General features: G+C 47.6%; 1 protein-coding gene across 3 annotated transcripts in view; it reads left to right on the top strand.

The window, feature by feature from the left end:
• The window catches only part of MED12 (mediator complex subunit 12), an 83,904-nt gene that overhangs the window by 23,962 nt on the left and 44,729 nt on the right, over nucleotides 1-15,213 (top strand). For all 3 annotated transcript variants that reach the window (XM_066580885.1, XM_066580887.1, XM_066580886.1), the window contains exons 13-19: nucleotides 964-1,193; nucleotides 3,852-3,932; nucleotides 4,291-4,455; nucleotides 4,535-4,679; nucleotides 5,063-5,181; nucleotides 14,264-14,407; nucleotides 14,516-14,679. In XM_066580885.1, coding sequence (XP_066436982.1) covers nucleotides 964-1,193; nucleotides 3,852-3,932; nucleotides 4,291-4,455; nucleotides 4,535-4,679; nucleotides 5,063-5,181; nucleotides 14,264-14,407; nucleotides 14,516-14,679 — 1,048 coding nt within the window. The remainder of the gene's footprint in view (nucleotides 1-963; nucleotides 1,194-3,851; nucleotides 3,933-4,290; nucleotides 4,456-4,534; nucleotides 4,680-5,062; nucleotides 5,182-14,263; nucleotides 14,408-14,515; nucleotides 14,680-15,213) is intronic.

The following is a 15,213-nucleotide window of genomic DNA, read 5'->3' on the forward strand; positions in this document are numbered from 1 at the left end:
GGGGGTGGTGGTGTCACTGTTACCTCGGGGGCCGCCGTGGGTGGAGGGGTGGGGGGTGGGGGAGTCACTGTTAATGCTGGGGCTGGCGTGTAGGGAAGGAGGGTGGGGTCACTGTCACCGCTGGGGTATGTTTACATGTGGCGGAAATGCTGCAGAATGTTCTCAGCGGAAATTACCGTGGCAAATTCTGCAACATTTCCACATCCAAAAAGCAGTCAAAACCCGGTCTAGTTTGAAGCTGCCCTGTCCTTTTTAGAACGACAGAGGTAAAATCCTACGTCATGATAACCCCCCTCCCCTCCTTCTTGAAGTGTTGGCACTTTGTGATAAATAAGTCGGTTTTGGGTTACAGTTTTTGGCACTTGGTCTCTAAAAGGTTCGCCATCACTGCCCTGCCTCTTGTTTTCTTCATGTTTCCAATGTGTTTTTTAATTTGTTTCTTTTTGCTTCAGCTTTTAGTGTAGATTTGTGTAACTTATCAGCTAATTTGCAGAAATCCACTGCTGGCTGCGTAAGGTCGGATTCTGCAAACGGGATCCCGCAACAGATTCGGACTGTAAAGCTGGCCAGTGACCCTTTGTTGCGGCTCGCCGTCTGTTACGTGCAGTACAGATTTTTTTCCCCCAATATCTGTATTTCCTGCGCCATCTCTATACGGAATATATATCCGCGAGTGTGAGTGAAAAAACAAAAGTACATACCTTCCAATTGGTGGGATACGCTGCGGATCCTAGGCACGGACCCCAATTGCGGATTCAACAATAGGAATTTGATCGTGTAAAGCTGGCCTAAGGCCTGAATAATTTATAGTGGCCGGACTGGCGACTTTGGGCAATGTCTGAGAAGGTGATGCAGCTCCTCTGTCCTGTGCCAGCTGGTTACACTGTGCCTATGTCACTACCTTTAACTATGAAGGGGCTGTGAGGGCTTTCTTAATCCTTGCCTTTTTGTTTTCTTTCACAGCGGACCCTACAAATGAAGGAGAACGTGTAGAATTTTTTAATCTGGTGTTGCTATTTTGTGAGCTTATCCGACATGACGTCTTTTCCCACAACATGTATATGTGCACACTGATATCAAGAGGAGACCTGGGACTAGACCCTCATGCCCCTCGACCTCGCTCCCCATACGAGGACACTGCTGATGATACAGACCGCAAAGAAGGAGAGACAAACAATAGCATAAAACTAGAGGTACGTAAAATAGGTGACTACTCTAAAGGCCCCTCTACATGCAACGAATATCGCTCAAAAGGCCAAAAATTAGCTATAATCGTTGCATGTAAACGCAGGCATTGTGCAGTTTTCGTTTGAACAATGTTTTTAAGGTGAACTTAAAATTCATGGTTCATCTACTGGGACGTAAAACAAACACATTTACCTCTCAGTAGACCGCAAGCTATTATCTCCATGGGAGACGGGGGATAACACTGTAACATTTCTGGGAGCCTCCAGCAGAACAATGCAGCTGTGTATACAGCTGGGCGTGTGATTTAATCACAGGCTGGGCTCTGCAAACAGCTCCCGGAGGCCCTTTTACATACAAATGAAGATGATACTCTTAATGACAATTAACACTTAATGCAAATAGATTGCAAAATCTTTTAGTCGTTTGAAAGATTATCTTTGCGTGTAAATGGGCCTTAGGATGGTTGATGTTGATTGTTTATGGTTGTCTGCAATCTACTCTTTAAGTGATTGACTGTTGGAAAAAAACTTGGAGTATATGAGCCTATAAACCCTGAGGGCTCATATACTTGGGAGTTATTTACAACTTTTGTGTTCAGTGGACTTCCCACAGACAGCGTACACACCAATAATAGTCAATGAGGCCGTTCACTCGGGCTTACAAAAAAAACCCACACATTGTAGCATGTGCTTTACTGTTCCAATTCCTTGGATGAGAGTAGTCCGCTCAAGGTCAACATTTGCATAACATTGCACAGCATATGAGCAGCGTCTGTATGATTTCCGAATTTTTAATGTATCTGTTATTTTGCTGACTGAACATGGGGATGCCTGGGTGAATCGCCCCTTAAGGCCTCATGTCCCCGGGGAAAATCGGGCCCGCCGCGGATTCTTCATGTAGAATCCGTAGCTGGTCCCTTCTGCCCCGCTGGCATGAGGCCTAAAAATCAGAATAAACTCACCTGCTCCGGACGATGCGGATCTTCCTTCCTTCGCGGCCGGATCTTCTTTCTTCGGCCCGGCGGATGTGCTCGGCACGCTGGCACCGGGCACGTCCGCCGGGCCGAAGAAAGAAGATCCGGATCCGGGCGGCTTCCATAGGCTTCAATAGAAGCCTGCAGGAGCAGTCCCCGCGGGAGACCCGCACGAAAATGGAGCTTGTCCATTTTTTTTCCCGCACTCGGATCCGCGCCTGATGGGAAAAATGACATCCGGAGGTATTTAACTACCTGCGGGTGTCCAATGCATCCCTATGGGGCGCGGATCCGCGTCCGGAAGAAACGCTGCGGATTTAAAATAAAAATTATCCCATGGACATGAGGCCTAAAGGAGCGTTTTTATCTAAGGCGGGGCTCACGCAAACGTATTCTAGCAGACTCTGAGATATATGCACGTGGCACGCAGCCAGTATGCAATGATATTGCATACTGGCTGCATTCCGCCTATCTTCATGCACTATCTTGGCGTGTATTCTTGTGTAATACTTGCCGAGATTAAACATGCTGTGATTTTTTTTAAATTTTTTATTTTTGTGCGCATATTTCTTGCAAGTTGTGTGAGCGGCAACATGGGCGCCTATGGCAGAATAATACAGCGTATTGTGTGCGCAAGACCGGAGTTCCGATTACACTGTGCCGACACGCGTGTGAGTTCAGCCTTAAACATTCATCCAGTATTCACAGGATATGTCATAAATGTCTGATGTGTCCCAGAGGTGAAACCCACATCTGTCCTGGGGGACCTCCAACCCGGTCTTACCCACTGAGTAGAAATCTGGCCACCACATCCATGGTGCAGTTGAGTGCAGAGATGTTCAAGCGTGCTCTGCTGTTTCTGTCACTTGGGGTATTCTCATCTTGGATATCCTTTCTAAGGTGATATTAGAAATGTGTTTCCTATCACTATACACTTATTCTGATGTTTTTTTTTTCTCCAACTGTAAAAAGGATTTGCAGCGCACCCTCTTTAAAAAGATCACCCTCTTGTCCAGACCAGATTTGCTGTGCAAATATTCAATTCCACCACATATTATACATACTGTAATACATACTGTTCTAGCTTTTATCCTCTACAGAACAGGAAGCGGATAGCTCCATACATTGTGCAGTGGCTCTGTGTGGTATTGCAGTCACAACTCTCATTCACTTCGATGAAAGCTGTGGCTGCAGTACCAAACCGAGCCACTGCAGTGTACACTGCTCCATACACGGTGATAGCTGGCCTGGCAAATGGCTGATGGGTCATCAATTTTAAAGACCTGGGAAAATCCCCTTTTTAGCATCAATTTAAGCCTCATTTAAAGGGATTCTGCGACAAGGTTCATGGAGTTTGACATGGAACTGAGCTTCGAGTGATGGAAGTGGGCTGTTCCAGCTTCTTCCCGCCTGCATCATGCAGACGGACAGCTCTCTCCACTTCTGTCGCTCTGCACGCTGCAGGCGGGGAGAGGCCGGCATGGGTCACCTCCATGACTCAGAACTCAGCTCAAACTTCATGAACCTGGTGACAGAATCCCTTTAACTTCACTTATTATACATAAATATATGCTTTCTCATTTGGTTTATATGTAAACCTATCAAAGCCTAGTTGGGTCTCGGTGGGTGTTGCCCCTCTTGGGTTTCAGTCCATGCTGTCAGTGTAACCTCTGCCATCTTTCTCTTTTAGGACACAGCACTTTCGGAAACCATGGATATTGATCACAGTTCCGGGGCTTTATTTGATGATATGGAGAAAAGTGATTTTCAGGTAAGTCTGATGTGTGTTCTGCATATTTCGCCACCACATTAAGTCGTGACTCTGGTTAAGCAACAACCTTTCAATATCTACTTGACACCATATTTCTGTTGGACAGTCAGCATATATCAAGTGAAAATACTATTGTTATGTTTAAATGGACTGGAACATCAGAGGCCTGGCTGCAAATGTCAGAGCATCTCAGCTCTAGACTGCGGTCTGTGTGGAAACTCTTTTAGACAATCATTGCTGATACTTGAATGTAGACCTTGCGCTAAATAGTTGGTACAGCTACTTTAGCGGATGGTAAACGTTGTCTTTGGACACATTAGCTGACCATTTACAGTAAGTTGTTGGATATCTCTTTTAGATGTTCTCTCCTGCCATGCGTTGTGAAGGACGGAGCCCAGGCCCCGATGAGGGGGAGAGTGAAGGCCGTAGGCCAGGGAAGACTTCAGGTGGCGATGGGTTGCTAGCTTCCCTTTATGATCAACCGCGTCATATTCAGTACGCAACTCATTTCCCGATCCCGCAGGTTAGTGTTGACTTGCAGTTTACTTTCATTCTCCTGCTGAGATGATCTTTCTTTCAGCTTTGAACTTCTTACCTTCCAGGAAGAATCTTGTAGTCATGAGTGCAATCAGCGGTTAGTAGTTCTGTTCGGCGTGGGCAGGCAACGAGATGACGCCCGCCATGTAATTAAGAAAATCACTAGAGACATTCTGAAGGTACTGAACAGGAAAAGCACTGCGGAGACAGGTGAGAACAATCCGGGTGCAACTTCATGATTTGATCATTTTTGTGAAATACGCAGGTTGATGGATTATGACTAGAGATGACCGAGTATACTCGCTAAGGCACATTACTCGAGCGAGTAGTGCCTTAGCCGAGTATCTCCCCGCTTGTCTCTAAAGATTCGGGGGCCGACGGGGGGCGGGGAGCGGTGGGGGAGAGCGGGGAAGGAACGGAGGGAGATCCCCCCCCGCCCCGCGCCCCGCCACAACTCACCTGTCACCCGCGCCGGCCCCCCGAATCTTTAGAGACGAGCGGGGAGATACTCGGCTAAGGCACTACTCGCTCGAGTAATGTGCCTTAGCGAGTATACTCACTCATCTCTAATTATGACTTTAAATCCCTCCCAGGGTCAAATGAAGGACAACGGAGGCGAAGGGTAAAGCCTGAAGCTTTTCCGACAGCAGAAGAAATTTTCCACAGGTTTCAACAGCTCTCGCACTTTGACCAGCATCAAGTTACAGCTCAGGTAAACCAAATTAAGATCAAGGGAGAGGGGTGAAGTTTGGGAAGTTCTTGCTGGCAAGTTGGATGATATTACATTGTTGACATTTAAAGGGAATGTGTTATCAAGAAATTAGTATATAAATGGCGTTTCTCTGTTAACCTCTTCCCAACCACGCCACATCAATTAACTGACTAGCAGGCTGGTCCGTGTCCCTTCAGCCAGTTAATTTACTTGTTATATTTGATGATATGGTGCGCTCCCGCACACGGGGGCTATCAGCGGGATCGAGCTGTTGCACTGATTAGCCAATCCTGTATTGTAACAGGGAGTTGTAATCAGTTCACTTTCACAAGGAACTCCAAACACAGTGCTCATATAGAATGCTATGTTCCCAAATGCGGAAGGATGGCTTCCCGTATCCAGGTAGTTGCAACGAAATCCTGTAATGACTAGAGATGAGCGAACGTACTCGTCCGAACTTAATACTCGTTCGAGTATTAGCGTGTTCGAGATGCTCGTTACTCGTGACGAGTACCACGCGATGTTCGAGTTACTTTCACTTTCATCTCTGAGACGTTAGCGCGCTTTTCTGGCCAATAGAAAGACAGGGAAGGCATTACAACTTCCCCCTGCGACGTTCAAGCCCTATACCACCCCCCTGCAGTGAGTGGCTGGGGCGATCAGGTGTCACCCGAGTATAAAAATCGGCCCCTCCCGCGGCTCGCCACAGATTTGTTCTGACATAGAGGAGGGAAAGTGCTGTTGGTGCCGGAGCTGCTATAGGGAGAGTGTTAGGAGTATTTTAGGCTTCAAGAACCCCAACGGTCCTTCTTAGGGCCACATCTAACCGTGTGCAGTAGTGTGGAGGCTGCTTTTTGCAGTGTTGCACATTTTATTTTTTTTTTTGTTGTATATCGGCCGTGCAGAGCATTGCGCCTTGCAGTAATTATACATACTCCAGGGCCAGTAGTGGTGGTGAGGCAGGGACAGAAGACATATTTATTGAATATAGGCAGTGGGCAGTTGAAGAACTTTTGGCGAGTCAGTCAGTCAGTCAGTCAGTCAGTGAGTCAGTGAGGGCTTTCAGCTTTATATATATATATATATATATATATATATAGGCAGTGGGCCTTTCCAAAACCATTTGGGGAAAAAAATCTATTTGGGCTGCCTGTGACTGTCCTCAGTGTACTGGGTCTGTGCTGGGTGTAGTTGTCCTCCTAATTCATACGCAGCCAGCTAAGTGTTACAGCAGGCTTGCGCAAAATTATTTCCTGGCTCTGCTGTGCGTTCCGTAAGCGAAGTGAGCCTCCAACCACAGGCCAATAAGCGGCACATTTAATTACAGCGTTCTGTTTCTGCACTACTGGTAATACACCATGCTGAGGGGTAGGGGTAGGCCTATAGGACGTGGAGGCGGGCGAGGACGCGGAGGCCCAAGTCAGGGTGTGGGCACAGGCCGAGCCAGTGCGGTGGCCAGGGGTAGAGGCAGGGCCAGACCGAATAATCCACCAACTGTTTCCCAAAGCGCCCCCTCGCGCCATGCCACCCTGCAGAGGTCAAAGTGCTCTACGGTGTGGCAGTTTTTCACAGAGACGCCTGACGACCGACGAACAGTGGTGTGCAACCTTTTGTCTCGCCAAGATCAGCTGGGGAGCCACCACCACCAGCATGCGCAGGCATATGATGGCCAAGCACCCCACAAGGTGGGACGAAGGCCGTTCACCGCCTCCGGTTTGCACCACTGCCTCTCCCCCTGTGCCCCAACCTGCCACTGAGATCCAGCCCCCCTCTGAGGACACGGGCACTACCGTCTCCTGGCCTGCACCCACACCCTCACCTCCGCTGTCCTCGGCCCCATCCAGCAATGTCTCTCAGCGCAGCGTCCAGACGTCGCTAGCGCCACTGTTTGAGCGCAAGCGCAAGCACGCCGCCACGCACCCGCACGCTCAAGCGTTAAACGTGCACATTGCCAAATTGATCAGCCTGGAGATGCTGCCGTATAGGCTTGTGGAAACGGAGGCATTCAAAAGCATGATGGCGGCGGCGGCCCCGCGCTACTCGGTTCCCAGTTGCCACTACTTTTCCAGATGTGCCGTCCCAGCCCTGCACGACCACGTCTCCCGCAACATTGCACGCGCCCTCACCAACGCGGTTACTGCCAAGGTCCACTTAACAACGGACACGTGGACAAGCACAGGCGGGCAGGGCCACTATATCTCCCTGACGGCACATTGGGTGAATTTAGTGGAGGCTGGGACAGAGTCAGAGCCTGGGACCGCTCACGTCCTACCCACCCCCAGAATTGCGGGCCCCAGCTCGGTGCTGGTATCTGCGGCGGTGTATGCTTCCTCCACTAAACCACCCTCCTCCTCCTCCTACGTAACCTCTGTCTCGCAATCAAGATGTGTCAGCAGCAGCAGCACATCGCCAGCAGTCGGTGTCGCGCGGCGTGGCAGCACAGTGGTGGGCAAGCGTCAGCAGGCCGTGCTGAAACTACTCAGCTTAGGAGATAAGAGGCACACGGCCCACGAACTGCTGCAGGGTCTGACAGAGCAGACCGACCGCTGGCTTGCGCCGCTGAGCCTCCAACCGGGCATGGTCGTGTGTGACAACGGCCGTAACCTGGTGGCGGCTCTGCAGCTCGGCAGCCTCACGCACGTGCCATGCCTGGCCCATGTCTTTACTTTGGTGGTTCAGCGCTTTCTGAAAAGCTACCCACACTTGTCATACCTGCTCGGAAAGGCGCGCCGGGTCAGCGCACATTTCCGCAACTCCAAGACGGACGCTGCCACCCTGCGGAGCCTGCAACATCGGTTTAATCTGCCAGTGCACCGACTGCTGTGCGACGTGCCCACACAGTGGAACTCTACGCTCCACATGTTGGCCAGACTCTATGAGCAGCGTAGAGCTATAGTGGAATACCAACTCCAACATGGTCGGCGTAGTGGGAGTCAGCCTCCTCAATTCTTTACAGAAGAGTGGGCCTGGTTGGCAGACATCTGCCAGGTCCTTGGAAACTTTGAGGAGTCTACCCAGATGGTGAGCGGGGATGCTGCAATCATTAGCGTCACCATTCCTCTGCTATGCCTCTTGAGAAGTTCCCTGCAAAGCATAAAGGCAGACGCTTTGCGCTCGGAAACGGAGGCGGGGGAAGACAGTATGTCGCTGGATAGTCAGAGCACCCTCATGTCTATATCTCAGCGCGTTGAGGAGGAGCATGAGGAGGAGGGGGAGGAGCATGAGGAGGAGGGGGAGGAGCATGAGGAGGAGGGGGAAGAGACAGCTTGGCCCACTGCTGAGGGTACACATGCTGCTTGCCTGTCGTCCTTTCAGCGTGTATGGCCTGAGGAGGAGGAGGAGGATCCTGAAAGTGATCTTCCTAGTGAGGACAGCCATGTGTTGCGTACAGGTACCCTGGCACACATGGCTGACTTCATGTTAGGATGCCTTTCTCGTGACCCTCGCGTTACACGCATTCTGGCCACTACGGATTACTGGGTGTACACACTGCTCGACCCACGGTATAAGGAGAACCTTTCCACTCTCATTCCCGAAGAGGAAAGGGGTTCAAGAATGATGCTATACCACAGGGCGCTGGTGGACAAACTGATGGTAAACTTCCCATCCGACAGCGCTAGTGGCAGAAGGCGCAGTTCCGAGGGCAAGGTAGCAGGGGATGTGCAGAGATCAGGCAGCATGTACAGCGCAGGCAGGGGAACATTCTCCAAGGCCTTTGCCAGCTTTATGGCTCCCCAGCAAGACTGTGTCACGGCTCCCCAGCAAGACTGTGTCACCGCTCCCCAGTCAAGGCTGAGTTGGCGGGAGCACTGTAAAAGGATGGTGAGGGAGTACGTAGCCGATCGCACGACCGTCCTCCGTGACGCCTCTGCCCCCTACAACTACTGGGTGTCAAAGCTGGACACGTGGCCTGAACTCGCGCTGTATGCCCTGGAGGTGCTTGCTTGTCCTGCGGCTAGCGTCTTCTCAGAGAGGGTGTTTAGTGTGGCTGGGGGAATCCTCACGGATAAGCGTACCCGCCTGTCAACCGACAGTGCCGACAGGCTTGCACTCATCAAGATGAACAAAGCCTGGATTTCCCCAGACTTCTCTTCTTCACCAGCGGACAGCAGCGATACCTAAACAATACGTAGGCTGCACCCGTGGATGGAAGCATTGTTCTCTATCACCATCAAAAACGGGGACATTTTTGCTTCATCAATCTGTGTATAATATTCCTCCTCCTCCTCCTGAAACCTGACGTAATCACGCCGAACGGGCAATTTTTCTTAGGCCCACAAGGCTCAGTCATATAATTTTTCTAAACAATTTTTATACGTTTCAATGCTCATTAAAGCGTTGAAACTTGCACCTGAACCAATTTTTATTTTAACTGGGCTGCCTCCAGGCCTAGTTACCAATTAAGCCACATTAACCAATTCACCAATTTTTTTGGGGCCCTCGCCTACAGTGTAATCCAATTAATTTTTTTCCCACCTGCATTACAGCTGACGTTACCTCAGCTGTGCTGGGCACTGCAATGGGATATATTTATGTACCGCCGGTGGGTTCCAGGGAGCCACCCATGCTGTCGGTCCACACGGAGTTGTAACTACATGTGTAAGCTTCTAAAGAACCCCAGTCTGACTGGGGCATGCAGTGTGGGCCGAAGCCCACCTGCATTTAACATGACATTACCTCAGCTGTGATGGGCAATGCTATGGGATATATTTATGTACCGCCGGTGGCTTCCTGGCACCCACCCATGCTGTCGGTCCACAGGGACTTCACAATAGGGAGTTGTACCTGCCCGTGTCTATGAATTAAAAAGCCCGGTCAGGTTGGGGCATGCAGTGTGGGCCGAAGCCCACCTGCATTTAATCTGACGTTAGCTCTGCTGTCCAGGGCACTGCAATGGGATACATTTATTTACAGCCGGTGGGTTCCAGGGAGCCACCCATGCTGTGGGTGCACACGGAATTCCCATTGCGGAGTTGTACCTGCCTGTGACTATTTATAAAAAAAACGCGGTCTGACTGGGGCATGCAGACACCTTGACAGAATGAATAGTGTGTGGCACATAGGTTCCCCATTGCTATGCCCACGTGTGCAGCTACTGATGGCGGTGGCATAGGATTATATTTCTCATTGCTTCTGTACAGCATTGTGGGCTATCGCCCCGCCCCTCTTAAAGAGGGTCGCTGCCTAGCCGTGCCAACCCTCTGCAGTGTGTGCCTGCGGTTCCTCCTCATGGCAGACGCACTTATAAATAGACATGAGGGTGGCGTGGCATGAGTGCAGCTGAAGGCTGCGCAGGGACACTTTGGTGTGCGCTGTGGACACTGGGTCGTGGGGGGGGGGTTGGGCAGCATGTAACCCAGGAGAAGTGGCAGCGGAGTGTCATGCAGGCAGTGATTGTGCTTTGTTGGAGGTAGTGTGGTGCTTAGCTAAGGTATGCATTGCTAATGAGGGTTTTTTAGTAGTAAAAATTGTTGGGGGGGGGGCCCACTCTTGCCGCTATTGTGGCTTAATAGTGGGACCTGGGAACTTGAGATGCAGCCCAACATGTAGCCCCTCGCCTGCCCTATCCGTTGCTGTGTCGTTCCCATCACTTTCTTGAATTGCCCCGATTTTCACAAATGGAAACCTCAGCGAGCATCGGCGATATACAAAAATGCTCAGGTCGCCCATTGACTTCAATGGGGTTCGTTACTCGAAACGAACCCTCGAGTATCGCGATAATTTCGTCCCGAGTAACGAGCACCCGAGCATTTTGGTGCTCGCTCATCTCTAGCAATGACATTAACAGAGATTCCTTCTGCGGATGGGGGCCTAGAGGCATGGAGAGAGGATGTGATGTGTGTCCTCTCTACGTGTCCATGCTTATTGTTATATGTTGTAGTTTTAAATATGAAACATTTTGGGGTAGGCTAAAAAAAAAGTCACCTTTTAAAAATGCTCTGAGCACGAATGCCCAAAACACAAGCTGTGAAAGACCTAAACGCTTAAGAATTAGATCTGATGTACTGTTAACATTTGATCATTGCAAAGAACACAATGTTGATCCTAGTGGCCGGTGCTGCCAAAAGTAATTGAGTTTAGAAAAACTAAAAAAATCAATAAAAAAAAAAATTACCGTGTATACTCGAGTATAAGCTGAGTTTTTCAGCACATTTTTTTATGCTAAAAAAGCCCCCCTCGGCTTATACTCGAGTGAGGTGAAAAAAAACAACAAAAAACCTGCAACACTTACCTCCCAGCCTGCGTCTGTGTCCTCGTTGCAATGGTCTCCCCGGTGGTGCGGCAAGCTGCTTGAGAATTCTCCCTGCTGTCATCTCCCTGCTCGGCTTTGAATTCCCCTGCAGTCAGCGCTGTGTAGGTAAGCACTGTGATTTGATCGAGCGCCAGCCAATCCCAGCTGGCGCTCGATCATTCACAGTCATTCAGTGGATGACATCACTGAATGGCTGTGATTGGTTTATTGAACGCCCGCTGTGATTGGCTGGCGCTCGATCCAATCACAGCCCTTACTTACACAGCGCTGACGGCGGGAGAATTCAAAGCATTGTATTGCACTGGCTCTTCTGTGTTCAGCAATATACCCCCATTGTAGCCCCAATCTGCTTACTGGACACATGGCTAGGCCTACAATAGAGGGAACACCCATTGCATTTCAGAGTACAACTGAATACATTCCAGGCCCCATTGCACACCTGTACAAAAAAAAAAATTGAATCCCTGCTATGCGTCATTTTAAAACAATTTTTTTTGTTTGTTGTAAGGAGCAACGTAGAAGTGGCTGATGTGAAACGGACGTAATAACATAATGTTGTCTAAAACCGTTGCAACCACATAAACCATGAAAACTGAGAAATAAAAATGAAGATAAACAGCAGTTAACAACACGCAATAGCGTAACGCTGCCTAAAAAGTTTTATAACCCACCAAACAAACAAAAGCGTAAACAGGACTATAGCTCACTTTGTGGGTGAAGGGGGTGATCAGGGTGATGAGGGGTGCTTTCTTTAACCCTACAGCACAGTATTAGTAGCGCTATATCTCTCCTCTCCGAGGATCTCAGTGAGGAGATATAAACAGCAGTAATACTGTACTGTATTTACTAAACAAGTGGTATGGAGGGCTGTCATAAGTGCATCCCAGCAATCCATGTGACCAGGGACCCATGACAATGGTTCCTTGTAGTTGCTATGTGCCGACTACTGTCATCGGCAGCCTGGCATATAGCTTATGTACTCTAATCACCGGCGAGGGACAGTGCCGGACCTCCGATACTATGTGTCATCTCTTCTCACCAATCGGAACTATCAGAAATTTCTGACCATTAGTTTTATAGATCGATCTTGTAAATAGTCTGTCCTAGTTCTAAGTAAGAAAATCCAAAAGCTACCATGTGTTGTCATCATCCACCCCCTCCCCCTCCTCCCCAATGATGTCCAAAACCTCCCTGGTTGCGGAAGAGTTGAAACTTAATTTGCTCCTCACCCTCCAGCCTCCAGATTTAAAAAATAGAAAAACTGAATTCACAATAGATGATGAACATGGCTCACCTCCTCCCCTCCCTGCGCAATGAGCATGCCCTCAATACTCTACCGTAGGAGTCAATGGGACCCCTCCTGTTCATTCAGAATTGCCTCATTTCTGCTGATAACTACAGAAAAGGCAAGATGCCAGCCCCTATTATCATGCACAGACATTGGAGTAAAAAAAAACAAAGAACATAAAAACAGATTAGGAAAATAGAGAATGTTTCATGATCTGGTTTTTAATTAGGAGGAAAAAAACTAAGCAATACATTTCCTTAAGAATAGTTCCATTGCTCTGGAAACTGTAATTGTTGGTGACCTTCCTCCGTGAATATGCTGTCCTTATGAATCGATTAACCTTTTTCCTTTTATTCAGTGTAGTGTAAGGCGCGGGATTGTTAGGCTGTGATTTACGCCACCTGACATCCTAGTACTAAGGCTAACCTTGTTCATTGATCGCAGCATACCGACTGCACTACCTTTATGGCTTACTGAGTTATAGAGAATAAGTCTTGTACTTGTGTACTTGCTCAATTGCCTCTACTAATGTAACCTTGTCCATTGACCTCCAGCATGGCTTACCCAATTTCTATACTTCCTTCATCTGACCTTTTCTTTATACTTATGAATATACTCAATCCATAGCCTGATATAGTATTACCGTGTTTCCCCAAAAATAAGACAGGGTCTGCTATTAATATTTGCTCCAAAGGTTGCACTGCGGGATGTCTTATTTTGACAACAGTGGGACTACCTGATCTGTGTGTGAAACCCAGCAATTCCGACCCTTATTGTCACTCAGACTTTCGCTATCACCGCCCACACAGGATCACTTCCTGGTTATGGGATTCATAAATCCCGCCTTTACAAAGCGATGGCTGTGATTGGTTCTTTGAATGTTGCATTGATTGGCTGAGCCGCAGAGGCGGGATTTATGAATCCCGTAACCAGGAACTGATTCTGTGTGGGGGGGCTAAGGACTGTGGGAACTGCGTCGGGGTTCAGCAGAGCAATGGGTAGGACATGGACAAAGTCTGCTGGGTAAGTTACTCGGCTGACCTGTGTAAAAAAAAAGCTCAATAAAAATGCAGCAATTGCTTTTTTATGGCCCTTTTCACGCACCTAATGACTTTTTTTTCATGAACTGTAACTAGGAAATATTTTTGGGGTAGGGCTTAAATTTCAAGCCTCCCCAGAAATCCTGAAAAATCATGCTAGGGCTTATTTTCAGGGAAAGCATGGTACTTGTGTATTCTATCTAATATTCTTGTAGCTAGGCCTGTTCTGAAGCCCTGATCAGATCTTTCTGTTAATAGATGGCCTTTATACTTGCAGCAAAATCCACATGTAATACTTTGTTGCAGATTTCATCCTTTGCATGGTAGTGTGTGAAATCCACTGATCGGGCATACTAGCGTATGTCTCCCTCCACACACACATCAGTTGGGATGTCTAAAGCCCTAATCACTTGTAATGCACTATACTCTGATTGTGGATTCCTCAATGAGAACCCCAGGTCTGCCGTGTCGAAGTGTAACTTCTTTTTCTGCTGCTTACAGGTTTCTCGAAATGTTCTGGAACAGATTACAAGCTTCGCATTGGGCTTGTCTTATCACCTTCCTCTTGTGCAGCATGTCCAGTTCATCTTCGACCTTATGGAGTATTCTCTTAATATCAGTGGTCTCATTGACTTTGCCATTCAGGTTTGCATTATTTATTTATTTTCCCCTTTTTTAAAACTTTTTAAAATTTTTTTAATGTATTTAATTCTTTTTTTTTTTTTTTTTTAATTTCTCCTTTTCATCTTGCAGTTGTTAAATGAGCTGAGTGTTGTTGAAGCGGAGCTCCTCCTGAAGTCTTCCGACCTTGTTGGTAGTTACACAATGGGGCTTTGTTTGTGTATTGTTGCTGTACTGAGACATTATAACACATGCCTGATTCTCAACCAGGAGCAGACGGCACAGGTGTTCGAAGGGTAAGAGAGCAGTGCAGAAAAAGTAACAAGTGACAGCGAGTGTTACTAAACTCTTTTTATATTATATATATATATATATATATATATATATATATATATATATATATATATATATATGTGTATGTATGTGTGTGTGTGTATGTATGTATGTATGTATGTTTTTAATATATATATTAAAAAAATAGATACATATACTGCGTGTGTGTGTGTGTGTATGTGTATATATATATATATGTGTATATATATATATTAAATATAATATATAATTATAGTGTGTGTGTAATATGCAATAAAAAAATATTATATAAGTCAGTAGTACAAGTGAAGATAAACTTTGTAATATGACTCATTACAGTCAGTACAGAAAAGGGCTACTTCTTACTACTTCGTTAATCACTCATTTTAAAGTTGTTAATTAAAATCTATAAACAAGGCAAACTAACTGATTTCTCAGCTTCACTGAGAGATCAGGTGTTCATCCTACTGGGAGACTCCTATAGCCTGACTTTATGTATTCATATTGGTTCCCCCAAT

The sequence above is a fragment of the Eleutherodactylus coqui genome, chromosome 10, assembly GCF_035609145.1.
Source record: "Eleutherodactylus coqui strain aEleCoq1 chromosome 10, aEleCoq1.hap1, whole genome shotgun sequence".
In the NCBI taxonomy this organism is placed as follows: Eukaryota; Metazoa; Chordata; class Amphibia; order Anura; family Eleutherodactylidae; genus Eleutherodactylus; species Eleutherodactylus coqui.